At 47.0% G+C, this 27,182-nt stretch overlaps 4 protein-coding genes and 2 non-coding genes across 11 annotated transcripts in view; 4 read left to right on the top strand and 2 right to left on the bottom strand.

The window, feature by feature from the left end:
• The first annotated feature begins 2,857 nt into the window (after nt 1-2,857).
• pmm2 (phosphomannomutase 2) lies at nt 2,858-9,412 on the top strand. The gene is made up of 8 exons (XM_085408238.1): nt 2,858-3,110; nt 5,204-5,315; nt 5,421-5,497; nt 6,194-6,285; nt 7,054-7,153; nt 7,361-7,436; nt 7,580-7,695; nt 8,790-9,412. Exons 1-8 carry the CDS (start codon nt 3,036-3,038, stop codon nt 8,892-8,894), a joined length of 753 nt encoding a protein of 250 aa, XP_085264364.1. The 5' UTR covers nt 2,858-3,035; the 3' UTR covers nt 8,895-9,412.
• Nucleotides 9,413-9,555: 143 nt separating this feature from the next.
• LOC146668898 (E3 ubiquitin-protein ligase TRIM21-like) lies at nt 9,556-16,482 on the top strand. Its single transcript, XM_085408195.1, has 2 exons — nt 9,556-11,123; nt 13,275-16,482. The coding sequence occupies exons 1-2, from the start codon at nt 11,037-11,039 to the stop codon at nt 14,871-14,873; spliced, it is 1,686 nt and encodes a 561-aa protein (XP_085264321.1). The 5' UTR covers nt 9,556-11,036; the 3' UTR covers nt 14,874-16,482.
• A 1,168-nt stretch (nt 16,483-17,650) lies between these two features.
• Nucleotides 17,651-17,723, bottom strand: trnak-uuu (transfer RNA lysine (anticodon UUU)). Its single transcript has one exon. It is a non-coding gene; the product is annotated as a tRNA-Lys (tRNA).
• A 459-nt stretch (nt 17,724-18,182) lies between these two features.
• LOC146668895 (fibrinogen-like protein 1) lies at nt 18,183-23,389 on the top strand. The gene is made up of 8 exons (XM_085408224.1): nt 18,183-18,475; nt 18,946-19,132; nt 20,383-20,551; nt 20,844-21,003; nt 21,076-21,173; nt 21,249-21,337; nt 22,064-22,251; nt 23,105-23,389. Exons 2-8 carry the CDS (start codon nt 18,983-18,985, stop codon nt 23,322-23,324), a joined length of 1,074 nt encoding a protein of 357 aa, XP_085264350.1. The 5' UTR covers nt 18,183-18,475; nt 18,946-18,982; the 3' UTR covers nt 23,325-23,389.
• trnar-ucu (transfer RNA arginine (anticodon UCU)) lies at nt 18,412-18,503 on the top strand. Its single transcript is given in 2 exon segments — nt 18,412-18,448; nt 18,468-18,503. It is a non-coding gene; the product is annotated as a tRNA-Arg (tRNA).
• Nucleotides 23,371-27,182, bottom strand: part of LOC146668894 (uncharacterized) — a 56,919-nt gene continuing 53,107 nt past the window's right edge. For all 6 annotated transcript variants that reach the window (XM_085408163.1, XM_085408165.1, XM_085408162.1 and 3 more), the window contains 5 exons: nt 26,168-26,241; nt 25,591-25,689; nt 25,266-25,382; nt 24,863-24,960; nt 23,371-24,260 (listed from right to left, as the gene is read on the bottom strand). In XM_085408163.1, coding sequence (XP_085264289.1) covers nt 24,047-24,260; nt 24,863-24,960; nt 25,266-25,382; nt 25,591-25,689; nt 26,168-26,241 — 602 coding nt within the window. In that variant the 3' untranslated portion in view covers nt 23,371-24,046. The remainder of the gene's footprint in view (nt 24,261-24,862; nt 24,961-25,265; nt 25,383-25,590; nt 25,690-26,167; nt 26,242-27,182) is intronic.

Here is a 27,182-nt window from a genome sequence, read left to right as displayed (position 1 = left end):
CAGGGCACACAGCGCAGTCGCGGATGTGATTGGTTGTTTTCCTAGAAGTCAAGCCGTAGGGTTTGTGTGCGTCACCTGAAAGCTGATTGGCTGCTCCCGGGCTTTTAAACATAGGGCGCGAAAAAGCCCCTCTTTGTTCACTGCTGTTCCAAAATAACCTCCGTCTGCTGTTGACGTCGCTTAACCGTTTGTTTTCGAGATGAGAGCGAAAGGAGCCGATCCGCTCCGAGGCTGCAGCTCTTCCGCTTCTAGCAACCAGTGACGAGACGATACAAACAAAACTGCTCATTTGGTTTTTAACGGGCGCTGACGGATGTCAACACTCTCCAGAAAACCGACAATAACTTCCGGCTGCAGACTTTAACTGCAAACGTGACGTTTTAATATTCATTAAATATTGGACATCCTGTTTTAAGATGGCTCCCGTTTATGACTGTGCAAGTAGAAATGCAATCTAAGCATAAAACACCTATAATCTATTGTAGAATAAATCTATTATAAAGCAAGAGAGTCAAACATAAGGTCAGGGGCCGAAACCGGCCCCAAGGAGTCCAATCCGGCCCCAAGGAGTCCAATCCGGCCCCAAGGAGTCCAATCCGGCCCCAAGGAGTCCAATCCGGCCCGGCAAATGTGGGCAAAGATTTATGAAATATATTTTCAGCTTTTCCTGCTCTCATCCAAACTAAAGCAAAGTAATTAAGTACCAGATAAACAATAAAGATTAAAGCTACCAGAACCTTTTGTTTGTATTTTTAACCTTTCGTATTTCTTATTTCTTCTTTATCCTGTAGAAACACAGAGACGTACTGCTGACTCTCCCCTTCTTCTTATATTAGATGGAATCAAATTCAACATCTTTATGTTAACAGAAAAGAGTTTTGCTGGCTCAGTCTAACATAAGAACAAAGTAGGCCGCGTGCAGCAATGAATGTAAGTTCAGTGAAAGAGTATGGAAGCTGTTTGGTATGCAGAGCAATGCAGTGAGGGCAAGACATGCACAGCTGTTTATGTAAAAGCAGGCCTGCTGTAAAAAATCAAAAATCAAACACCAAAATCACATCAGTTTGGTGATGAGCATCTCACATGTGCATTAGAACGTCTCACTGCTTTTACAGAGGAACAAAAGGAGGTAGCAACACACACACACACACACACACACACACACACACACTGCAAACCAGGTTATTAAATATAAATGCAAAGATTTTAAACTTTAAGACTGCAGACTGGCAGTTATCCAAGAGTGAATGAAAAATAAGGGACAAAAATATTAAAAGAGGAGTCAGAAAGGAGGAAATAGTCGCAGTGATCCTCAGACGGAGCACGGAAACCTGAGGCTCTCTCCACCTGAAATGTTCCTCCACGTATAAAGAATTATATGCATCAAGCTTCATTCTGACAGCCACTATGAGGTAGTGCATTTAAATAGATTAATACTTGTAAGGTCTGAAAGTATTTCCCCTCAATGTTTCACCTCCATCACCACTTTGCACAATTCTCCCAAACATCTGGATTTTCTTTTCGAATCATAATTCTGAACGTGTTTCATGCTTTCAGAGGGGATTTCTCACAGTGAGGGGAAACTTTGAGCTCAGAGATAAATCCACGATGAGTCATGAACAGATCATTTAAAACAGTTTCAGCTCTGACCCTCCACAGAGGTGATTAAAGTTCATTTACAGGCTCATTGACTGAGAAGTTGGGGGGTGACCTGTGTGAGCCGGGGGTTCACACCTCACAGTTAATCAGGAGGTCGTCTGTATGTAAAGTTGGGGGGTCGCTGGGAGGCGAATACATGTCAATGAAACACTTCTGAACCACTTTTTCTCCTTTTGTTGTCCTCGTGCGCCCCACCTAACTGCAAACAGCATGCAGGACACGCTTTTAACACCATTACTTCTTTAGTTTTTATTGTAAAAGGCGCCATTTGAGAACGGCCTCCATATTTTATTTAGTAACCCTGCTGTGCTGATTGGCAGACGTTTTTACTTTGAGCTCTTTGAGGTCATTTCCATTATAACTGTGCTTCTTCTTTTCAGTGACTTTCACATGGCTGAGCCTTGATTTCTTATATTGGTTGAACTTTTTCTAATTTATTTGAGATATTTTGTTTTAGGTTCTGTTTAATGATTTAGCTGATGTAACAAATTACCAAACTGACATACATCTAAAGCAAATATCAGGACTGAAAACAGGCCTCAAAGCTCACAGGTAGAAGTGTTGTAATTTTCTGTTTCATTAAAGACTTTGTGTCCCAACATCTGTGTGTTGTGTTGAAGCGATATCAAATGAAGACAAACCCTGTTGCACAACCCTGGGCTCATAATTTACTCATTTTCCTGAGCAGCTGTGCAAAGTTGAACAGGAAAAATGTTCCTGGTCCAACATTAAACTCTAACGTAGCTGAAAAGACACGGGTTTGGTTCATGAGCCAAAAGCACACGATGAAGAGGAGGAAGTGTGGAGACAAGAGAGTCCAAACTAAACTCACTAAACACACAAAGGAATTTTAAATTGTTTTTATTTATCTACAGCTGCAGCCTGTGTTTAATTACAATGATATATGACCCTGTTTAATCCACCTTCACAGACCTGTGCAGATGTCAGGAAATAATGAAGAACACAATGGTTCGCCTTTAAAATCTGCGAGGAAGCTTCACATCTGTCCCAAAGTATTAATGACAGTAAAAACAAGTAATAAGCAAATTGTAAATATAAAATGATTCAATAAAAATACATTAATTAATAAAATAAAATGAACAACATCATTGTAATTTCACAACAGTTTAAAGTTAATTTGTTTAATCTTTTACGCAGATACTGCAAAGTATCAGCAGGTGGCAGCACTGTGCGTCTGTCAGTCTGGTACACACCCAAGAAGAAGAGAAGAACCGTGGTTGTAGTTCTAAGCGGCGAGCAGGTAGTGTAGGGAGAACCGAGCTGCTCTTTACGGAACACCGACAGAGGAGGCGAGCCCACTCGGAGCAGCGGGGAGGCGGTCAGCGTGTCTGTGTGGGTCCGGGAGCGGAGGGAAGATGAGTGACGCCGGTGTGGACACGAGCACGCTCTGCCTCTTTGACGTTGACGGCACGCTTACGGCCGCGAGACAGGTGGGAAATTGTGTATATGTCCGCGCGCGCGAGGGCAAGACCACTGGTGATATAAAACAATCAGTGCACCTGACAAACCTTCAGACAAACATGACTGTACTGTCCGACACTGCGACTTCCGGCTACACGTTGATATTGTAGTTCTTCCGCAGGCAAAAATGCTCCGCAGAAACTACGTAACAATGGTTCCGCTAAGCGACGTTAGCCAGTATGGGCGGACTGCCAGTGCCAAACATCTTTATAATAATGATATTAATAAAATAATAATCTCTGACAGTGTAACGTTATCGCTGTGGTTACTAAACATAGAAGATATTAGGTGACGCATGTAACGGTAAATTACGTCTTGCTAGCTTTTTGCTATAACAGGAAGTGTCTGACGGAACGTCAATGTGAAACACGAGTTTAGGATTTAGAAAAAAAAAATCATCAAACTATTAGTTACATTTATATCCGTGGTGTGTATAATCACTGTCGTCACCTCCTAAATATAAAACACCCTTCACGTGGCCATTGATTACGTAGGTGACTCAAGCGACGCTCGTGCTAATCGTGTTCCCGGTAGTTTCTGCTAGCATGTCACTAATCCCCGGGTTAAGCGCCCCCTAACGGCCCTGCAAGGTTACGTGTTTGGCCTGTTCTTCCAGCAGAGTCACTCATGTTTAAAATGTTCTTTAGGAGGTGACCCTGACCTCTGACCCATGCAGACTGCTTTAGGTGAAGGTTTAGGTGGAGCAGGGGTCATGACCCCGAGACTCTTGGTTTCAGTGTAGCCCTGCGTGTGTGCACAGCTGTTCAGTTTTACTGCAAAAATTTGTAAAAGGTTGCAAACTTTTCATCCTGTGATTTAAAAAATGTGACGTCATTGAAATGAAAATGCAAAGTAAGACGAACCGAGTAGTGATGAATGGCCAACAGGGTACACTCAGCAGGCACACCTGTTCAAGTGCTTAATAACGCAAATATTTTAATCAACCAATCATGTGTCAGACACTCAGTGAAGTTCAGCCTGAGCATCAGAAAGACGATTTCAGAGACTTTAAAGAGAGCCCTCTCTGTTTACAACAAGCAGTCCAGTGAGCAACAGTTCTCACCTCGCTGATGTCAGAGCAGAGCAGCCAGACTGATTGTATACATGCTGATGAATGCAGACGAACATCTCTGAACAACATGGCGAGCCATGAAGCAGCAGAAGACCGCACCGGGTCCCCCTCCTGTCAGCCACGAACAGGAAACTGATCATTCCTGGTTTGATGTGCATCACATGGTCAGTGTTTGGTGTAAACACCATGAAAGCATGTGTGATGATGTCATAATGATGATGCAAAACATTCAATTAAAAAAGATTAAAGTAAATTAAAACGGGAGCTCGGGCCTAACTGCGAGTGCAGTAAAGGTTGCAGACTTGCTGTTTCAGGAGAACTTGGACTCTTCACTGAAGCTGGAGTTGAATATCAGCAGACGGGTAAACTGCTGATGTCGTCAGATTTCCTTTTTTCTTGCAGAAACGTCGGCGTTTATAACTGTAGTGACAGAGACGTTGATCTCGTCAGTCGAAGGCTTCTCGTGTTTGACTGTGTGCAGCGTTTTTAAATCTTTAATAAACTGATTGTTACTGAAAGTTTCACAACCGCAGCGTTTCACAGCGTTTGTTTCCTGTGTTGCGACACACCTGACCAGTTTGAAATCAATGTTTTTGGGGAAAAGAGGAAGGTTCAGTGAGCCGCTGCTGTGCTTGTGCAGCACACAGAATGGGTAAGCATCACTGCATAAAGAAGAGGGAAGCAGCTGAGCCTGTGCCGGCCGGGAACCCTGGCTGAGTGCAGGGATGTCAAACATAAGGCTCGGGGGCCAGAAGTGGCCCATCAGACTCCAGTTCACCCCGTGGTGGGTTGGAAAATATGAACAAGGGCATAAATATTTGGGCTTAATTAGTTGTGCAGCTTTTCCTGCTGATAGACCCTCCACAGCATCCAGACCACAGCTAGCTCAACAAAAGATGAATAAATGACAGAAGATAAACAAAGCTGCGAGTCGTAGACTCTGTGTCCGTCATGGCGGTAAATGTGGGGCGTGTCACTGTGTGCTTTCAGCGGGTGACCCCGGACATGGCAGAGTTCCTCCAGAAGCTGAGGACTCGGGTTCAGGTCGGCGTCGTCGGAGGGTCCGACCTCAGCAAGATCAAGGAGCAGCTGGGAGACGACGGTGAGACGAACGCCGCTCTGTATCCTGTCTGATACTGTCCCTTTATTTGCACGCAGCTTATACCAGAGAGATGATAACGCTTGTTGGTCTCGGTTCTGTGCGCAGTGATCCAGAAGGTGGACTACGTGTTTGCTGAGAACGGCCTGGTGGCGTATAAGAGCGGACAGTTACACTCTGTGCAGGTGAGACGGCGTTTTACCTTTTTATGTAACTGATCTGGAATCAGCATGTAAAGAAGCAGCTGAGGAGCAAAGTCAGTGACATCATCAGCCTGAGAGGGTGACGGAGACATTTCTAAGGCTGTGGGACTCCAGCGACCCACGCTGAGAGCCTGGGAACCATCGCCGACTCATCCAGGAGGTCACAGAAGAGCCCAGAACAACATCTATTAAGCTCAGCTAGGGTCAGAGGTCACGACTCAACGGTAAGAAAGAGGCGGGGCAAAGATGGGAGAGTCCAAGCAGAAACCACTGCTGACCAAGAAGATCACAAAGTCTCGTCGCACATCTGCCAACAAACATCTGGAGGATAATATTCTGAGGGCTGACGAGACAGAAGCTGAACTTTCTGGAAGCTTTGAGTCACGTGTGCATCAGACTAACCACGCAGGAACCAGCAGCTCCGCCTCTGATTGGCTCAAAGGGACAAAATAAAGGTTCTGGAGCGTCCGAGTCAAAGTCTGGACTTAAACCAGACTCAGATGCTTTGATGCTGGAAACCCTCCAGTGAGACAAACAGCAGGTATCAGGTTACACTCAGGACAGGCAGGTGTGGATACCTTTGTTCCCTTAATGAGTGACATCATCATTTATAGTGTGTGTGTGTGTGTGTGTGTGTGTGTGTGTGTGTGTGTGTGTGTGTGTGTGTGTGTGTCTCAGTCCATTCAGGCCCACATGGGGGAGGAGCTGCTGCAAGACTTCATAAACTTCTGTCTGAACTACATGGCCAAGATCAAACTGCCCAAGAAAAGGTGACAGCACATCCGTGTGTTGGTTAGCGTGTGTGTAACAGCCTGGCAGGGGGGTGGAGGGCGTGTCGGTCGGAGGGCGTGTCGGTTTGATCCAGCAGACGGGTTTAAACAGTGAAAAGTTTCTTTAACCTCCTCAGACCTGAACTCTTCCACAGCAGCATTTTTAATTTCTCTTTGATATTTGGTCACATTGGGACCTGATAATGGAGTGGATTTATACAGCGCTTCACAATGCCACTATTCATTCACTCTCACATTCACACACTGGTGGAGGCAGCTACAGGTGTAGCCACAGCTGCCCTGGGGCAGACTGACAGAGGCGAGGCTGCCATATCGAATGTAAAAACAAAGAATTACCAGATTTTTTTATTTTTTTTACCTTAAAGAAAAATCAGAGCCACTCATGATGATATTTATTTAAATGTCGATAGAACAGCAGCAGCATAGCGTCCTCGTAAGTGGACATCAGGCCCATGTAGAGCAAGATTGAGTATTTTGGTCTAAATAACCCAAAATGTGACGTCCACATCTGTGGACGCAGGTCCGAGGAGGTTAAAGATCCACGTTATAACACGCCGTTCTTACCTTTGGGGCTGTGGGCGTGGCTCAGCTGTGAGAGTAAACTGTTTAAACTGTAAAAGTGCTCGCCATGAAACCGTGAGGGTTTCAGGTGTGTTACCCGTGAGGTCAAAAGGTCAGAATCACTGCATGTATCAGGACTGTGGCGGTTCTGCGGTGGGCGTCATGTGACTCTGTGTCGTCTCTCAGGGGCACCTTCGTGGAGTTTCGTAACGGGATGCTGAACGTGTCTCCGATCGGACGCAGCTGCACGCAAGAGGAGCGGATCGAGTTCTACGAGCTGGACAAGGTAACGCCCACGTGCTGACCCTAAACCCCGGCTCCACCCGCCTCCTCCACCTGTAATTAACAAAAATGTCTGTTTGTGGTACATTTGGTAGGTTTTGAGCTTGTTCTCATTTAAAATGTACTGACGAGGTAAAAGTCCTGTTTGGTTCTTTCGCTGTGAAGCTGAAGCTGCTGCTGAAATGAAGACGGTGGTGTTTGTTTCCTACAGAAGGAGAAAATCCGAGAGACGTTTGTGTCCGTGTTGCAGGAGGAGTTCAAAGGAAAAGGACTCTCGTTTTCCATCGGTGAGTCTGCTGCAGCCGGCACGCCGCCTCACTGAAGGTGACGCGAGCCTGAAACAAACTGAGGCGGCGTGGCTGTCCTACCTCACTGTGATGCCAATGGCGCCTTCGTTTCCTGCAGCCTGTCGGTCTTTGTGTGTCCGCAGGAGGTCAGATCAGCTTTGACGTGTTTCCTGACGGCTGGGATAAAAGGTACTGCCTCGGCATCGTGGAGAAGGACGACTACTCCACCATCCACTTCTTTGGAGACAAGACCAAACCTGTGAGTCTGTGTCACGTGACTCCTCACGGAGGCAGAATATCAGCGGCAGGTAAACGATGGCCGGTCGGGTCAAAGAGTCGTTCCTGGAAACATCTGTTTCATTATTCCTGAAATGCAGCTGGATCCAGCAGCAAGCTGAACACCGCAGCTCCTGTAGTGTCCAGCAGGGGCAGCAGTGAGTCCGTCCCCGTGTTAAACGAACTGTTTACAGCCCGAGACCAAAAAAAGAAATCAGTAGATTCTTTCTGTCATCACAAAGTCTGTGCAGGTGGAGGAAACGACAGGTAGGAAGGTAACAGGTCAGGTTGTCACAGCAACAGAAAGATAATTATTCTGTAAGTAACTTTAAGCAGTGCAGTAACTCTGAGAATGTAATCTTACATCATAAGTACTTGTAATGAGTGGCTTATGACACCTGTCTCCTTATTCTAGCGGGGCTGACTTTAAGTATTTATATGTTTAATAAATAAATACTAATAATACTTATACTGTCATTGCAGGGAGTTAGTTTGTACCCAGAACATCAGTGCAGCATGTCTGTGTGAGCATGTCCACTGTAGAGAGTAAACAGTGTGTTATAGAGCAGGACGCCGTTTACATCGCGGGCCACATTCAGCACACCTGAGTGGGCGGGGCCGCTGAAACGCCCCTGACGGCACAGTCAGGTTACTCCGACTGTGATCCTCCTGTGAGGTCACTCAGAGGAGTTTCCGTCCTTGTTCGTCTTTATTACGCCGCTCTGTGAATGTTCGAGTCTTCATCGGCCCCCAGGCCTTATGTTTAACACCCCTGGTGCAGACAGATGAATCTTCGGTCCTCAGACCGGCCGGCAGGGTCTGAATGTCTCGTTGTTTCATGTTTTTACGGCTCAGGGTGGAACTTGACCTGTTTCAAACATCTGGCATGTTCAGTGGTCACCGTGCAACACTTGCAGCTGTTTGACGCTGTGTTTGAAGGACACACAGATGTGCGACTGTCAACCTGCAGCGAGTTTGGGGCCAAACTTTTCCACCAACCTCGTTTAACGTGCCGCTTCGTTGAGTCGTGAGCTGCAGCACGGCTCATCTTTCTGTGCGTCTCTGTCTTCACGTCAGGGAGGAAACGATTACGAGATCTACTGCGACCCCCGGACCGTCGGCCACGAGGTGTCCAGCCCGGAGGAGACGCGGCGCCTGTGCGAGCAGCTCTTCTTCTCCTGAGCTCAAACGCCTGCCAGCTGTGACTGCGCGTCACCTATAACAACAGACGGGAGGAGGAGCTGATGAACGCTGACGTGACTTTTTGATTGTAGCTGCTTGTTTGGTCGGGGTTGGTGGGTTTGTCTTTCTGTGATCTGTGTGTTTGATTCCACGGGACACGCTGAGCCTCCGCGTACGGAGGACTGTTCGGGGAAGCCCCTCCAGCCTCACGCTGTGGGCGGAGTGAGGAAGTGGGCGGAGCAATGACACGCAGCTGTGGTTTACCATCCTCCTGTCTGAGTGTAAATAAAGGTGGGTGACATCACAGCTGTACTGGAACGGTTCGCCACTCTGTTGTCCATCTTTGTTATACAGTCTGTGTTTCCAGGAGTGAAGTAGCAGCTGATCCTGTTACGACGAGGCCGTTTTATGCAACGTGGAAAATCATAGCCATGCTTTAAATAATCATGTGATGTTTCTGTACATGACGACGTTACTGTTAACAGCGAGGGGAATAAAAGGGAGCCGACGCTCTGAAACGCGACTCGTTCTTACGGCGATTTCCCTCCAAAGACCAAAAGAGTTCATCCCAGATGTGATCCAGCAGCTAACGGAAGGACGTGGATTTGAAAAGGACGAATCATAGAGATTAATCTTCATCCATTCACTTGATTCTCCTTTATTTTGAAAAACCTGTTTAAATTTTCAAAATAATATTTTTAACAAAGATTTTTGAGTGATTTGATTTTTTTTTTTAAATGTAAATCCATTTTCCTTTCAGCTTTTAATAGTTCCTTAATTACTTTATTTAGATAATAATTTATAATTGGAATTACTAATGCATATTTTATTGCCCCAATTAATTATTAACTCATGAAATGTTTAGACTTTCTTGGTCCTCCATATTTATTAAACTTGTCTCGTAATTTAACGATTGCATTCGATACGTCACCAGAAGCTACATCCATCTTTGATATACAGTCTGTGTTTCTGTGAGCTTGCCTGAAGCTGAAAATGTTTATTTGCATGATTTAATTTTCCAGGATTATAAACACATAAAGGAATAAACTTAGATATTAAATATGGAAGATTCAATATTCAGTTACATTAAATTACTTGGATATTTCCTCATCTACAGAAGTTGAACATCTGTGAACATCTGCATGTTTCCTTCCACCAGCTGTGCTGCATCACTGACATCAGTGATGTTGTGATGGTTCATAAACTTCCTGCTGCAGGACGGTGGCTGCGCTGATGTTCAGTGTTTGAAACGTGGACTGTAAAATGTAATCTGATTACAAATGTGGTAAGAAAAAGGTTTGGCCTTATGCTGACTCCTGATTGGAGGAGAGCTGCGTGCTCCTGCGTTTAAATGATGATGGAAATGAAAATATCAGTTTTCTTGTTTTTCCTGCTGCAGCTTTTTATTGGTCGATCGTCTGTCGTCAATAAAAGGTCATTTTCTGTTAGAGCTTTAAAACCAGACTGAGACACCGCTCTGACCTTTAACCTCTGACCTCCTCCAGCAGTTCACACATTGGGAGAAATCCTAACTTTGCATATTTAATGAAGTAATACAATGTTCTTTTATCATAATTATTTTCTGTGGACCATCAAATTATGTTTAATCCACATCGTTGCTGCAGCATTTTTGAGCCTTCGCAGCTTCATCGCCACAGGAGACAGAAATGCGACGTTTCAGATAGAAGCTCGTGGAGCAGCTGCACGCTCACATCTAAAGATCAGTACAGCCACGAGAAACAGGGCTACCAAAAACCTTCTTCTCATTTAGAGCTGTTTCACATTACTCCCACACGGAGGCGCTGTGGGGCTGGTCTTCCAGGTAGGATCGCTCCTCATGGAGGCTAAACATGCGACGGGGCAAACCAAAGACACCTCTGACCTCCTGCACCCATGAGAGTTAAATAAATCTGTTAAATCGGATGTTTCCTGTTTAAACTTCATGTTTTTGCAGTGAACTCTCAAAGACCAGAGCAGCAGCTTGTTTCTGCTCACCGAGTGAAACCTGTGAAAACTGCTGCTGTCAGACTAAAGAAGGGCCTGCGTCTGAAGCTCGTCTTGTTTCAGGTGTGCAGCTGTGATCAGTGCAAACCTACCAAAGGAAACCTGACAAAAAACAGCAGGAAGTGTTTGTCAGGGCGGATGAAGCTTCTCAGAGTAACGGAAGCTTTAGTTGAAACCATTTCATCTTCAAACACGAGTCTTTGTCAACACCTGACTCAGATACTGGTGAGTGCAGCGGTTTGTAAACTCAATGTTTCAGGTTGGGGATTAAACCAACAGCTTTGTAGAGCGTGCTCTGATTGTAGCTGTCAGACTCATTCAGAGAGGGCAGCTTTGTTCTTGCTGCAGTGAGTAAGAAGATGTTCAGGTCTTCAGTGGTGGCACTACACTGACTTTTACATTTGTCAGCTTATCAGGTACAAAATCTGAACACTGGGTTTTCAAAGTATGTTAAAGCTGTGAATGCACCAACCAAATGAAAAAACAGAGTACAAGATACAGACTGAGGTCAAATTTCAAATGAGCAAATAAGAAAATGTCAATTTTCACTCAGTCTGAGACGTAAAAGATAAAAACCTCATATAATTAGTAAAAAGTGAAGATTAAACTGTTTTACCTGAGCTGACGGTATGTTTGCCTGCAACAGTCAAAACACGTGTTTGGTCACATGCCTGTCAAACCAACACACTTTTGAAGCCATTTATGGGATGCATGACAGGAAGTTCACTTCACAGATCACGACAAGGTGCCTATATCATGGTCATGTGATAATACAGAGAAAACCCAATTTGGCAACAGTGGGAAGGAAATACTCACTTTTAACCGCGGGTTAGGGTTGAGGGGAGGAAGTGAGCACCAAGACACACTGTGGGAGAGCCAGAGATGAATAATAACTGAAATGCAGAGTGGCATATAAACCACAGGCCCCCCGGCAGCCTACGTCTATTGCAGCATAACTAAGGGAGGATTCAGGGTCACCTGGTCCAGCCCTAACTATATGCTTTAGCAAAAAGGAAAGTTTGAAGCCTAATCTTGAAAGTAGAGATAGTGTCTGTCTCCTGAATCCAAACTGGAAGCTGGTTCCACAGAAGAGGGGCCTGAAAACTGAAGGCTCTGCCTCCCATTCTACTTTTAAATACTCTAGGAACAACAAGTAGGCCTGCAGAGCGAGAGCGAAGTGCTCTAATAGGGTGATATGGTACTACAAGGTCATTAAGATAAGATGGGGCCTGATTATTTAAGACCTTGTATGTGAGGAGCAGGATTTTGAATTTGGCGAATGCCTGAACCACCACAACTCTCTGCTTTTCATGTGGAGAAGTAGCGAGTAACCAGCCCCCCTTTGGAGAAAGCTCATTTCTGTAGTTTGTGTCTACAGTCGTTGTCTTTCAGTTGCTGCCCAGAGTTCTTGACTATGGGAGAGGCTGAAGACTATGAGACGGTCCCAAAGCACCCCCAGCCTCTGAGGGATGTCGCTGTATGTCGTCTCCAATTCCACAGTTGTAGACTAGATGGACAAACTCTCACACACTTGAACTGAGGATGATATCTGCATTGTTCCTTGTGTGTCTGAGGTTAAACTATAAATGCACAAACTCTACTTTCCAGTACGCTAGCCTCCCAAGGAGGCTAAGGAGTGTGATCCCTCTGTAGTTGAAGGACACTGTCCGATCCCCCTTCTTAAAGAACAACCATCCCAGTCTGCCAATCCAGAGGCACCACCCCACATCTCCACTGAAAGTATCATAGTGTGTCAACAATGACACGCCTACAACATCCAGGCCCTTCAGGAGCTTGGGGCGATCCTCATCCAGCCCAGGAGCCTGGCCTCCAAAGAGTTGTTTCACTGCGCCGGTGACCTCACCCTCCGAGATGGTTGAGTAATTCCCAGCCCCTGCCTCATAGAGGATCAATCAGTGGCATTCGGGAGGTCCTCAAAGTATGTCTTCGACCACCTGTTGAAGAGTTAGGGTTAGGACCCCACCTTGGGCTTTCCCCTCCGGAGTCGCCTGATGGTTTGCCAGAATTACTATGAGGCAGACCGAAAGTCTTTTCATTGGCCTGAATGGATTTAACAGGGAACCAGTGAAGAGAAGCCAACATGGCAGAGCCTGGTTCTGCCTCTGCCTGTTAAAAGGGAGTTTTTCCTTCCCACTGTCACCAAGTGCTTGTTCGTAGGGGGCCACCTTTTGATTTCTCTGAATCACTGCAGGCTCGTTACAATATACAGCTGCTGTTGCTATATGAATAAAAGTGAATTTAAAATTGAAGTGAATATCTGGAGGTCACTGCTTGAACTTATGGTTGTTGTCACACTTTCATATTTCTAAACAACAATTATTTGCTTACAATATTAACTTTGACTTCTGTTCTCAGACTGCAGACATGTCTGCTGCCACCAATCTGCTGTCTGACGATGAGCTTCTGTGCCCCATCTGTCCAGATGTGTTCACTGATCCGGTCACCACACCTTGTGGACACAACTTCTGCAAAAAGTGCATCACTCAGCACTGGGATGTTAATTTTCCATGTCAGTGTACAGTATGTAAAAAGGCGTTTCCCAATAGACCTCAGCTGAGGGTGAACACTTTGCTGTCTGAGATGGTTGCTCAGAGACGTGAAGCTCAGCAGAAAGCAGAAGTTCCCTGTGACGTCTGCACTGGACCCAGACTGAAGGCCCTGAAGTCCTGCCTGGTGTGTCTGACCTCCTACTGTCAGACTCACCTGGAGCCTCATCTGACAGCTACAAGTCTGAAAAGACATCAGCTGATTGAGCCTGTGGAGAACCTGGAAAGCAGGATGTGTAGGAAGCACGATAAACATCTGGAGCTGTTCTGTAAGACCGACCAGACATGTGTCTGCATGCTCTGCTCTGTTCTAGATCACAAGGCTCATGAAGTTGTTCCTCTGAGAGAAGAATATGAAGGAAAGAAGGCAGAGCTGGAGAAGACAGAGGCTGAGATTCAGCAGATGATCCAGAAGAGACGACTGAAGATTCAGGAGATCAAAGAGTCGGTGAAGATGAGGAAAGATGCTGCAGACAGACAGAAAGCAGAAGGTGTTCAGGTCCTCACGGCTCTGATGGAGTCTGTTGAGAGACGCCTGAAGGAGCTCATAAAGGAGATCGAAGACAAACAGGAAACTACAGAGAAACAGGCTGAAGGACTCATCAAAGATCTGGAACAGGAAATCTCTGAGCTGATGGAGAGAAGATCTGAGGTGGAGCAGCTCTCACACTCTGAAGACCACCTCCACCTCCTCCAGAGCTTCTCCTCCCTGAAAGCTGCTCTAAGCACCAAGGACTGGACAGAGGTCAGAGTCCGTCCACCATCATATGAGGGGACTGTGGGGAGAGCTGTGGAGACACTCAGGAAAGACATGAAGAAGCTGTTTGAGGCTGCAGAGCTGAAGAGGGTCCAGCAGGATGCAGTGGACGTGACTCTGGATCCTGATACAGCAAATCCTTATCTCATCCTGTCTGACGATGGAAAACAAGTGAATCATGGTGATGTGAGGAAGAAACTTCCGGACAACCCAGAGAGATTTTCTTACTGTGTTTGTGTTTTAGCAGAGCAGAGTTTCTCTTCAGGCAGATTTTACTTTGAGGTTCAGGTTAAAGGAAAGACTAAATGGACTTTAGGAGTGTCCACAGAGTCGATCAACAGGAAGGGAAAAATCAGACTGAGACCTCAGAACGGTCTCTGGACTGTTTGTCTGAGAAATGGAAATGAGTACAGTGCTTGTGCCGCCCCTCCGGTCCGTCTCTGTCTCCGGTCTGGTCCTGAGGTGGGGGTGTTTGTGGACTATGAGGAGGGTCTGGTCTCCTTCTATGACGTAGATGCTGCAGCTCTGATCTACTCGTTCACTGGCTGCTCCTTCACAGAGAAGCTCCACCCGTACTTTTGTCCTTGTACTAGTGATGATGGTAAAAACTCTGCACCTCTGCTGATCACTGCTGTCGATCACACGAACTAGAAATCTGGTCTGATCCTGTGTGAGGAACATTTTCACTGGTGACTCTGTGGTTTTGCTCATGTTTATTTTCAGATTCTGACTGATTGGTTTTTGTTATTAAGTGTACTCACACTCACAGCCTCGTGCTGATTTTAATTCTTAAAACTATGTGAATTTGTTTTTTTTTTATTTTGAAGGAAACTTCAATTTTACCTGAATTCAAAGGGAATATTTGGGTACTCCAGATTCCTCCCACAGTCCACAGTGGGATTAACGATGATTCTGAAATTCACATAAGTGTCTGTGGACCTGTACAGGGGGTATCTCGTCTTGGATAGGGTCCAGCCCCGCTGAAACCCTGGTAAGGATAAGCAGAGGTCACTGTAGACTCGTGGTTGTTGTCACACTTTGATATTTCTGAACAATCCAGACTTAACAGTTATTTAATTATAATTTTAACTTTGCAGGCTTTTATTCTCAGACTGCAGACATGTCTCATCCTGTGCTCCATCTAATAATAATAATACATTTTATTTATCAAAGCGCCTTTAAAAACAGTCAAGGACACTGTACACAAGCAATAACAGGAACAAACATAATAAGGATAAAACGTTGAGCAAATAAATAAAATAAATTAAAGTAGCAGGATGGACAAATGTATGTGGAATAGGCTAATGTGAAAAGGTGAGTTTTGAGTCTGGACTTAAAAAGAGGGAGGGAAGTGATGTTTCTTATCTCAGGAGGAAGGGATGATGGGGGCCCCACGGTGGCTAGCTGGGGGAAGGGACGGAAAGAGAGGAGGAGGATGTGAGACACGGAGAAGGGATGGTGAGCTGAACCAGGTCAGAGAGGTATGAAGGCGAGAGATGATGGGTAGCCTTGAATGTGTATCTTGAAATTGATGCGGTATTTAACTGGAAGCCAGTGAAGCTGCTGCAGAGCAGGAGTGATGTGGTGCATAGAAGGAGTCCTGGTGATGATACGAGCAGCAGAGTTCTGGACACGCTGAAGCTGATGGATAGATTTTTGACTAAGATCAAAAAGAAGAGAGTTGCAGTAATCGATCCGGAGAGTGGCCAGGCTAAGAATGGCCGCGGCATGTGGGGAGAGAAAAGGACGATTAATGTTATGGAGTTGGAAATATGCAGACCAAGAGATGTTATTGATGTGTGGGTTAAAAGATAGAGTAGCATCGCGCATGACACCCAGACTTTTCACTCATGGGGAAAAGCTATTAGTTCTGGATCGTGTTTGTTTAGTGCCGACCAGGAGGAGCTCAGATTTGTTACTATTGAGTTTGAGAAAATTGGAAGAGAACCATGAATTTAGTTCGGCTAATCAGAGGGTGAGGGAGGACGGGGGAGAGCAGAATCAGGTTTAGTGGACAGATAAAGCTGGGTGTCATCAGCATAGCAGTGAAACTGGATATTGTATTTACAAAAAATGTGTGCAAGCGGAAGAAGATAATGAAAAGAAGGGGCCCCAGGACAGATCCCTGGGGCACGCCTGCAACCAGAGGAAAGGGCTGAGAAGTATCATTGGTTATTTTTATTAGTGCGGTTTCAGTGCTATGGGAGGGACGAAAACCAGACTGGAACTGTTCATACAGATCATCATTAGTTAAGTATGAGTGGATAGTGTGGCCACTATCTTTTCAAGAATCTGAATATGTTCACTGATGCGGGTTGTGCTGTATTAATAAAACTGAATTATCATGCTTACAGAAATGTCTCATTTAATTATGTACCTGACAAAGGAGAGCTGGTCCCAGATTGGACCCATGTGGGACACCCTAAAAAACAGATACAAATAAAAAGTAACTGACAGAGGCTCTGCTGGCGATTATGACAGAAACTATGACAACCATGTACGAGATCATCCCCCCAGCACCTCAGCGTGGCTAACAAAATGTGAATCGCTACCTTATCATGGTGGAGGGGTTTGTGTGTCCCAGGGATCCCAGGGGCTGTTGCCTGGAGGCTTTTGCCCCCTGGTAGGGTCTCCCATGGCAAATTGGTCCTGGGTGAGGGACCAGACAAAGAGCGATTCAGAAGACCATTATGAGAATATCACCGAGGGAACACTTTACCCTGCCCGAGGAGCCAGGCCCGGGGAGGGTGCCCGAAAGCAAGCATCTGGTGGCCGGGCCTTGGCACAGCCCAAAAAGGGGGCATGGGCCCAGTGTGCTTCAGCTTCACTCAAGGTTGAAGCAAAGGCTGACTGAGCAGCCGATCAACAGCTCTGTGTGTGTCTGGACTCTGTCCACAGCAGCCAAACATGTTTCTGTTGTAAATTTATCCCAATCAGAATACTTTATTAATCCCTTAGGAAATGATGTGGTCACAGTCACTCCAAGACAATAAGATCAGTAACAGACTGAACTACATAAAAAAACCATTTATTGCAAAGTTTACAAAATACGAAAAATAGCTCTACAATTCTGGATTATTACAGCGATTAAATATATATGATTGACTGTAACCTGTAACACTTTGATATTTTCACAGGAGAGCATCTGCAAAAGGGTGTAACCGCTGCACTGTCTGCTGTGTATTAGATTGAGTTGTACAGGGAGGAATGATTTTCTGCATCGTTCAGTGGTGCATTATGGGTAATCTCAGTGTGCTCCTGTGACTGGGCAGCACATCATGGAGTGGGTGGGAGGTCTTGTCATAGGCGTTTAACATTTACTCCTACAATGAAAACATAAAAGCTATATTTGAGTCACTGCAGCAATGCAAAGAATATGTGGGCTCACTTTGAGCAGGTTCTTTAACTAAAGGGGCGAAAAAAATCGACGCCCGAACAGGGACTTGAACCCTGGACCCTCAGATTAAAAGTCTGATGCTCTACCGACTGAGCTATCCGGGCTCTGGCACGTTTCTGTCACTGGTTCCTCAAAAACCTGGGTAGTCCGTTAACACACTAGCATATTGCTGCAGATAAAAGTAACACAGGAGATGTTCTCTGTTCACCTCGCGTTTCACGTCACGATATATCAGACATATTAGATTTTGGTCCTGCATGTTCTCTCAGCCATTTCTAGTTTTTCGAAACGCACATATCACTTCCGGTTTTTAAGAATTTCACAATAAAAACTCCGCTGCTAAAATCACAGAATGAACCCTCAAATTGCAACTCAAGACACGACTCAATCTGTTTATAAAGTGTTTAAATGACACAGTTGCACGCAATTTACGTAGTGTTTTTCACTGAATTGAGCTAGGACATTGACGTTTGCTCTCCGACGTTGTTTCTGCTGAAACAAGCGAAGCAGTCTGACGTCATGACTGCTAAAGCAAATATGATCAGTGTCGGAGGAGTAGTTGTCTTTGAGGACAGAGCCTGAGCCTCCATGTGTGAGCTAACGAAGAGAGGGCGGAGGAGAAGCGGGCCGGCTGACAGCAGCTAGCAGCGGTGCTAAGCTAACGTTAGCATTAAAGTGCTATTTTATAGCATTATTGTTTGTGTAGCGGACACGGGCGGATTAGCCGTGTTGCTAGGGCCTCGTGTGGAAAGAGGATCTTAAAAAGCTGTCATTGCAGCCTGTGCAACAGGTGGCTCCGTGGCGCAATGGATAGCGCATTGGACTTCTAGTCAAGCACTTGAGGAGTGATTCAAAGGTTGTGGGTTCGAGTCCCACCGGAGTCGCACATTTTTGTTTTGTTTGTTTTTATGTATTAAATATGCTGTAATATAACTGTAATATAAATAACTAATATAACTAGCTAACGGTGTTACGTTGTGCGGAACGGAAGACTAACAATGACACAAATAGAGGGAATTAGCTGAAAATTAAAATAATGTTTACTTTAAATGCACTTAATGATTAATTGAGTTAAATTTAATGCCAGTAATAAAACATGTGTACCCATGCACATTATACAACATTTGTGTTTGTTTGCTGAATAAAACTTAATAACTACTTAGAAATACATGCCATATCAGTTCTGATGGTCAGATTTGCTCTTTGTATTAACATACAGAGAAGTAGATAAAAATAAGTGTATAGAAATGGTTTTATTTTAGCATTTATTTATGTCTCTCCTGACCCATTCACTGGTGATCACGTCATTATCTTTGTTGTGTACAGTGGTCGGTGTTGCTGGCTCAGTCACTGCAGCCACTAGATGGAGGCTCCCCACGGCTGTGCAGCGATGTCAGAGGAGGCGGAGAGGCTAATCGGAGGAGGGTCGGGCAGCGAGTCGATGAGAGTGCCGATGATGGCCACGCTGAGGACGTCCGTGGCCTTTCTGCTTCACCTGGCTTCCTCTGTGGCGGTAAGAAACCGGAGCGTCCGTGTGACATATTCCTCCTCGTGCACTCTGTACTTCCTGCTTTAAGTATCTCTGAGATTTGGGTCCTCACACAGCTGATGACAGAGGGGTGAAAAATGCAGCCGTCGCTTTGTTCCAGTGGAAGCGCAGACTGAGCTCTGTCCACAGGGACACTGTTTGTGCTTCTCCGATGACTTATTGAAAAATGAGAACGTTGGTGTTGAACGTGGTTTAGATTCAGATTTCATTTTTACTGTACAGAACAAGAAATTCATCTCACTGGTATCATTTTATTTTTCTGCACTTCAGTCTCAGGATTTTTATTTCCATCAACCAAACTAACAAATGACAGAAACAGAATAAAAACTGAATGTTTACTTTATTGTGACAGAGTAAAATACAAACATTAGAAATAAACAGTAATGATCATATTTCAGTTTTATTTTGGTTTGACCTTTTGAACCCCACTTTGATAACTCCTCATCTGTTCAAGCTTCAGCTCTAATTTTGCGTTGTGATTTATTGATGCAGTGCTGAGTAACTCAAAGTACGTCTGCTAACTTCCTTTAAACTAAGAAACACGCACCACGCACATTCTGCCCAAATATCTCCATATTCTGTTGAAAAGATCTGCATTCGAGTTCAGAGCTGAGCTGGACGTGCATGTAATACCATTTTGTTCCACACGAGGGAGCAGTGAGTCAGTGTAACTTCAGTATTTAACAACACATTTACAATAAAAACAAAGCGTGTTGAGTCAACGTTAAACAGCACGCGGTCACTGTAACACTGCCCCCTGCTGGTGAACGTTTTCATTCAAATCTGCATGAGGCGATCACAAAAAGTACCTTTACTAAAAGTAATCCCAATAACCTTTGACCTTTACCTCCACGCTGCAGGTGAGGCATCAGTGTGTATAAGATGATTCTTTAATCTCGGCTTTTATATCGTTTAGATTCGCAGCTTCACACGATTTCAGCATCATAAATATGGATTTATTTCAAACTGCATTTGTATATATTAATATCAAAGCATTGGCAGTTCTGCAGGAGTTTCATTGGCAGAAACTTAAATGATTTCATTTTTAAAGTCCTTGAAACAGTCTCAGAAATCATGGGAGTGTTTGCTGTGACGAGCTTCAGTCAGGATTGAGAGTAGATCACAGAAACACTGATGAGGACAACAATGATCCTCTCATACTTTCTTCGTTACTGCCGAGTGCCAGAGGAGAGCGTTTTTATCCTCCTGTCCAGGCGCCGGTGCCGTGTGAGGAGAGGGTGAGCCGGCTGGAAGCGGAGATCCAGGGCTTGATGAACGTGATCAGTGAGCAGCACCGCTACATCCAGGAGCTCCACAGCAGCCAGGCGCAGCAGCTGCAGCAGATCCCCAACTCGTACCTGGGCCTCGACGACCTCTACAGAGGTACGGCTGCATCCACCGTGTGTGGGTCAAACCCTACATCGTCAGCACCGGACGCTTTCCTTTATCTAAGAAACAAACCATGTCTACACAGAGCGTCACAAGATCAGAGAAACCCGGGAATGGTTATTTTATTAGACTCATGTCAGACAGATGCAGCGTTACAGAGGACGAGGTCTCCTCCTGGGATTGAACCAGATCTTTTTCTTATCTCTGTGTGTGTGTGTGTGTGTGTGTGTGTGTGTGTGTGTGTGTGTGTGTGTGTGTGTGTGTGTGTGTGTGTGTGTGTATATAGACTGCTCTGAGGTGTTTGAGGATGGAAACGTGGCCAGCGGGCTGTACGTGATTCGCCCAGACGGCGCTCCCACGGCGCTGAGCGTGTACTGCGACATGAACCACGGAGGAGGGTGGACCGTCTTCCAGAGGAGGAGAGACGGCAAAGAGAGCTTCGACAGGTGTGTCACCTTTACACACGTGAACACGTGAACAGTGCAAACAAATGTGTCATCGTGTGTGTGTGTGTGCAGAGCGTGGGTGGAGTACAAGCATGGATTCGGAGACCTCTTCTCTCCTGCTGGAGAGTTCTGGTTGGGCAATGAACCCCTGCACCATCTGACATTACAAGGTGCGTCTACCTGTGTGTGTGCGTCTGTGTGTGTGTGTGTGCGTGTCTGTGTCTCTGATGCTTTCTGTGTTTTAGGGAACTATGACCTGCGCATCAACATGGAGGACTTTGAGGGGAACGAGCGCTTCGCCGAGTACAAGAGCTTCAAGGTGGACGGCGAACAGGTGAAACTCAAGTAACCGCGGGAACGTCTCAGCTTTAAATTCAATCTGACGCTAAGAACACTTTACAGCCTCTCCCTGACCTTTGACCTCCTATGGGTTTCTCATAACACTCGGTCTTATTTAGACTACGGTCCCCAGCAGCAGCATCAAGGTCACCGCCGGTCTCTGTTCCCATCGGCGGTCCTCTCCCTCTCTGTGTTCCTGCACTGCTGAGGATAAACACAGATAAACTAACAGCAGGGGGAGGAGCTGCAGAATATTCCGCAGTGTCGGCGCGATGACCACGAGAGGAGGAAGTAAGACGAGCTGTTTGCTGCTGTTTTAGGAGGCCCCACACCTGACCCTGACGTTAAACCTGAACCCAGGTGTGGCCTCAGGCCTTCAAAGGCTGTGAAAATGATGCGTTGAAGGGGCGTCGTTAAACGTAGCTGCAGAACAATAACCCGGGTCACTCTGCTGACTGCACGTTTTGTGTGTGTGTGTAAGGCGTCTGATTAATCAGCTGGTGCTGAACGAACTGGCTGCGATGAGTCTGAGCATCAGATTTGTAACTGTGAGCTCCTGCAGCACTCGCAGTTTCAGCGCGTGGTCTTCCTCGCCGTCACGGACCTGTGAGGTTCGCGTCAAACAGGGTCCGGCTGTAAATGGCTTTAAGTGTCCTCGCTGAAGGTCGCGCTGCAGGTGTGAGCCTGATCACTCTGCTTTCACTCCCGTGTTCACCTGAAGGACCAGTACCAGTTACATCTGGGCGAGTTCACTGGGAACGCTGGCGACGCTCTGGACGACGCCCACGTGGCGGGACCGGGCAGTCCATGCGCAGACGGGGTGAAGTTCAGCACCTACGACCGGCCGAACTGCATCGACGCCGACATTCAGTGCGTCAGACACAGCAAGTCGGGCTGGTGGTTCAGCAGGTGAGACGCGCACAGCGACGCGTTTACTGCAGGCTTAAAGGGACAGTACACCAAAACTGAGCTGTAGAGTCGGTCCTCCACACGAGACAGAGCGACGGGGCCAAGCATCACCCGCCAACACCGTGACCCCGGGAAACTGACATCTTGCTGATAAACGTGATTCAGCCTCAGACATTCAGATTTAAATTCCAGCTGCTGCGTTTCTTTGTTCGTCTTTCATTTCTGCAGTTTTGTGTTCAACTCATAAAATCAAACGCACCTTTCATGGGAACTGTGGAGATGAAGATCTTTGTGTGTCTGTTTGAAGCTCTTTGCACAAAGAGCTTTGAAGCGTTTGTTCAGTGGCTGCTGCTTTTAGTGTTTAGTTAAAGTTCACCGTCCTTTAAACCAAAGGTTAATAATCAGCTCGTTTGATTTCTGCCTCCCCATGTTCCCTAACGCAGCCGTTCCCAAACTTTTCTGCAGCCCAGCAGATTTCCGCTGACGTCCCAGCAGCAGAAATCTGAGGATTTCTCGTGATTCTCACAGCAGCTGCTCCGATTTATAATCAGAGTTCAGGTCTTTTTAAACTCGGGTAGAAAAAGCGGAGTAGAGAATCAATCAATAAAGTTTTATTAGAAAAACCTGAACTTTTATCCCTTAAAATTAAACCCAGCAGGGTTCATGCTGCTGAGCTTCTCACGGCTCGTTTTCGGTGCTTCGATCATGAAGCTTTTCGTCTCTGCAGCTGAACTATCAGGATAGACGTGAAGACGCTCGGTGGACTGTCCCTTTAATTGGAGCAGAGTGCGATTAAAGCAGCTGCTATTGGCCGATCGTGTCAGCTGACTGTTCTGTGACTTCCCCCTCACAGGTGTAACACAGGTAACCTGAACGGTCACTACTACGACGGGCCGTTCGAAGCCATGACGGACGACGGCGTGGTGTGGTACACGTGGCACGGCTGGGCCTACTCCATCAAGTCTGTCGTCATGATGATACGAGCGTCCGACCTCGAAGCGCCGCCTCCAGCGGACGTTTACCTGCCAGGCGGTCCTGACGTGGTCCCGGCGGCGGGCCGAGGCGCTCCGTGAAGCCGAGGTCACTTTGATGCTGTGAAATAAAGTCAGAGCGCCTTCGTATGATGTCATGTCGCATTTATTCTGTTCAAAACAACAAAAAAGAACATTGTACACTGAGGCATTCTGGGTAAATCTGAGGTTTTTCAGGACAAACAACAGAAACAGTAACACAGGCCAGTGTGTCAGTGAGGGAGGGGCACGGCAGGGCAGACATCTGATTGGGCACCGGGTGATTTCAGGGCGCGAGGGGAGGTCTGCATATTTGGCTCTGAGGCCGGCCCCCTACGTCGAACGTCCACGGGTGATTACATTCCACAAAGCAGGTTAAGGTCGAGGTCGTGACAGGACAGAGGTCTGTGGGAGGCGTGTCTCCGTCCCATTCGAACGCTGATTGAGCTTCGCTCTTTGGAGGCGGAGCGTTTCCACAAACATCCACAAATCCAAGGTTTCCCCCGAGGAGGCGAGCGGAGCAGCGGTCAGGGAGGAGGAGCTATGTACAGACCCTGAGGCGTGCCTGCTGGTTTCTTCAGAGGAGGAAGAACCCTCCCGGGAGGACCGGGCGCTCCGAGGCGGCGAGCTCAGCCCGGGGCCGCGATCTGGTTTAAGTGCGTCGGTGCCGCCGCAGCGTCTTTTCAAAATAAGATATTTATTTAAAAATGTACAAGTCTGCGATGGCTTCATGTCCAGCGGCGCCGCTCCGACTCGGGAGGGGGGAGCGCAGGGGGGGCGGTGGGTTATCTGGGCGATAACGGCGCAGCTGTGGTGAAGGAGGCGGAGTTCCGGGGCGAGCTGAAGGGGGAGGTGGGCGAGAGGCGGCGGGGGCTCGCCAGCAGGTCGCCGTTGTGCAGCTTCCACAGCAGCTCCTCGTTCTCCATGGACAGCCGCTTGTTGACCTTTGACTCCTTCTGCAGCGTCTGCTGCAGTATGGCCTGCTCGCTGGACAGCTGCCTGCAGGGGGAGACAGAGAGCCGTGAGACGGGCAAGGATTTATCGAAAGGGGAGCCGCTCGTTTACAGCTTCCACGCGCCCGCTGAGAGGCTGATGGGTTCTGATCACGACAGGCGCACGCGGGACGTTTAAAAGGCGCCGTCGTTCGTGCTGCTGTGGCGGGATTTTACTCTGAACGCTGTTAAAGCCACACGTCTGATGTTTTCACTCACTGCAAATACAAAGTTGATTTTTAAGTGTTTTTCACAGGCAAACAGTCACTTTCTTATTCACACGAGCCACAATAACAGGACAGAGATATGTGCTCCGAGGCTTTAAGCAATCAACATTCTCGCGCTCCTCGTTGCCTGAAATCTGCTTTCTTTTGTATTTACGGAGCAGAAACATGTTCGTCTCTCACAGAACGTCTCGTTCTTCACATTATGAGTCAAAGAACAGCAGCAGATAAACCCTCATCATCACAACTCACGCAGCGAGAGCGAGAGGCGCCGGCGGTCCCTGCGACAGGCCTTTTAACATTTATCTGAAAGCCAGGAGAGGGAGGGAGGAAACCAGGAGGTAGCTGAACGATTGGATGGGGATGAGCCCCCTGGAGTACATACTTGGACAGCGCGGCGTGTTTGTCCATCCTGGCCTTGTAGTCCTCGTTCTCCTGCTGCACCTTCTTCAGACACTCCTCCAGCTTCACATTCGTCTCCACCTGTGACACACACACACACACACACACACACACACACACACACACAGAACGTTTTTTTCATCCAATCATCAGGCTCGGCTCAGGTAGATGAAAATGTTTAAAAGCAGCTAATGCGTCCGACTGACACACTCGCTCCTCGCTGTGCGATGCTCGCTGTGGCAGACGCTCCGGCAGTAACACCAGACAAACACAACAACTGTTTCCAAAGCTTCAGTCACAAAGCACGGGAGATTCCCGGGAGGCTGCCGATGCTGCTAGATAAGGAATTCTTAGATCTGCTGAGACAGAAACAGATCTGCACCCACCAGTTTGTCCATCTCCATCAGCTTCTTCTCCTTCTGATGCAGCTGGTTGTTCTTGATCTCCAGCACCACCTTCAGACTCTCCAGCTCCTTCTCCAGGTACACGGTGTGCGAGTCCTTCTGCACAAACAGCACAGACACAGCAGGTGAGCGCAGGAACCCTCGGCGCTTTAAGCAGCATTACAGCAGCACAACAAGCACACATTTCCTGTCCCTTCAGTATGAGTTAGTCACTGCTCTTCCACACCAGCAGGGGGCAGTCATGGTCAGCAGCGGGCTTCACGAGTGCTGCTAGGAGGAGTTCAGAGGGAGATTAAACCATCGTTACCAGATTCTTGTCGGTGAGCATCCTCTTCCTCCTCTCCTCCTCAGCTCGCAGCTTCTCGCTCAGGTCCTCCTTCTCCGCCGTGAGCTCGGAGAGTTTTTCCTGAGGGGGAAACAGAGGCGCCGTTGTTAGAGTTCACGCTGAGCTCAGCGGCAGGTAAACTACAGATTCATCAGGAACACGTCTGCAGACCGAGCTCAGGTTTGTGTTGGCCTCCTGAGCGTCTGAGCCGGCAGCACAGATAGATCCTCGGCTCTCCTCCACACACAAACATCTGGAAGCACCTGGAGGGAAAACGTGTGCGAGCCTCAGCACGAACACAGCGCTGCAGAGTCACCGATTCAAACGCCCTGACGGCCACGCTCGCCCCGCGCTGAGCAGACGCATCACCTCATTCTCATGTTTATAGTACTCTATTCTGTTCTATTCTATATTGCACAGTATGTTATTCTATTTTATTCTATTTTTCTTATGTTTTGCTGCTGTAACCAAACTAATTTCCCACGTGTGGGACTGATGAAGGTTCATCTGATGTCACAGAGTGATGGAAATGTGATGATGGCAGTAAAGTGATTCTTACAGAGAGAGAAGCTTCAGTGTCCTGCAGGGATTTTTCCACAGTGTCCAGGTCGGAGCGATGGATGGTCTTCATCTCTGAGCCGGGAGAAAGAAATCAGAGCGACAAAGAGGACAGAGTGTGTGTCTGTGTGTGTGTCTGTGAGTGTGCGTGTGTGTGTCTGTGAGTGTGTGTGTGTGTGTCTGTGAGTGTCTGTGTGTGTGTCTGTGAGTGTCTGTGTGTGTGTCTGTGAGTGTGTGTGTGAGTGTCTGTGAGTGTGTGTGTGTCTGTCTGTGAGTGTGTGTCTGTGTGTGTGTGTGTGTCTGTGAGTGTGCGTCTGTGTGTGCGTCTGTGAGTGTGTGTGTGTGTGTGTGTCTGTGAGTGTGTGTGTGAGTGTCTGTGAGTGTGTGTGTGTCTGTCTGTGAGTGTGTGTCTGTGTGTGTGTGTGTGTCTGTGAGTGTGAGTCTGTGTGTGTGCGTCTGTGTGTGTGTCTGTGAGTGTGTGTGTGTGTCTGTGTGTGTGTCTGTGAGTGTGTGTGTGTGTGTCTGTGTGTGTGTGTGTGAGTGTCTGTGAGTGTGTGTGTGTGTCTGTGTGTGTGTCTGTGTGTGTGTGTGTGTGTCTGTGTGTGTGTGTGTCTGTGAGTGTGTGTGTGTGTCTGTGTGTGTGTCTGTGTGTGTGTCTGTGAGTGTGTGTGTGTGTCTGTGTGTGTGTCTGTGTGTGTGTCTGTGAGTGTGTGTGTGTGTGTCTGTCTGTGTGTGTGTGAGTGTGTCTGTGAGTGTGTGTGTGTGTCTGTGTGTGTGTCTGTGTGTGTGTCTGTGAGTGTGTGTGTCTGTGAGTGTGTGTGTGTGTGTCTGTGTGTGTGTGTGTGTGTGTCTGTGAGTGTGTGTGTGTGTCTGTGTGTGTGTCTGTGTGTCTGTGAGTGTGTGTGTGTGTCTGTGTGTGTGTCTGTGTGTCTGTGTGTGTGTCTGTGTGTGTGTGTCTGTGAGTGTGTGTGTGTGTCTGTGTGTGTGTCTGTGTGTCTGTGTGTGTGTCTGTGTGT

The sequence above is a fragment of the Rhamphochromis longiceps genome, linkage group LG6 (genome assembly GCF_057381845.1).
Source record: "Rhamphochromis longiceps isolate RC_006_pf linkage group LG6, R_longiceps_female_GT1.1, whole genome shotgun sequence".
NCBI lineage: Eukaryota > Metazoa > Chordata > Actinopteri > Cichliformes > Cichlidae > Rhamphochromis > Rhamphochromis longiceps.
The sequence above is the reverse complement of the archived record's forward strand: the minus strand, read 5'-3'. Positions and strand labels throughout refer to the sequence as shown.

What these genes read in the sequence shown, in the direction of transcription:
- LOC146668898 (XM_085408195.1), top strand. Translation starts at nt 11,037, where the DNA reads ATGAAGCTTCTCAGAGTAACGGAAGCTTTAGTTGAAACCATTTCATCT. An exon ending in AACACCTGACTCAGATACTG is followed by an intron (nt 11,124 to 13,274) that starts GTGAGTGCAGCG and finishes TTCTGTTCTCAG; the next exon opens with ACTGCAGACATGTCTGCTGC.
- pmm2 (XM_085408238.1), top strand. Translation starts at nt 3,036, where the DNA reads ATGAGTGACGCCGGTGTGGACACGAGCACGCTCTGCCTCTTTGACGTT. An exon ending in AGTTCTACGAGCTGGACAAG is followed by an intron (nt 7,154 to 7,360) that starts GTAACGCCCACG and finishes TGTTTCCTACAG; the next exon opens with AAGGAGAAAATCCGAGAGAC. An exon ending in AGGACTCTCGTTTTCCATCG is followed by an intron (nt 7,437 to 7,579) that starts GTGAGTCTGCTG and finishes GTGTGTCCGCAG; the next exon opens with GAGGTCAGATCAGCTTTGAC.
- LOC146668895 (XM_085408224.1), top strand. Translation starts at nt 18,983, where the DNA reads ATGGAGGCTCCCCACGGCTGTGCAGCGATGTCAGAGGAGGCGGAGAGG. An exon ending in GCACCATCTGACATTACAAG is followed by an intron (nt 21,174 to 21,248) that starts GTGCGTCTACCT and finishes TCTGTGTTTTAG; the next exon opens with GGAACTATGACCTGCGCATC. An exon ending in TCGGGCTGGTGGTTCAGCAG is followed by an intron (nt 22,252 to 23,104) that starts GTGAGACGCGCA and finishes TCCCCCTCACAG; the next exon opens with GTGTAACACAGGTAACCTGA.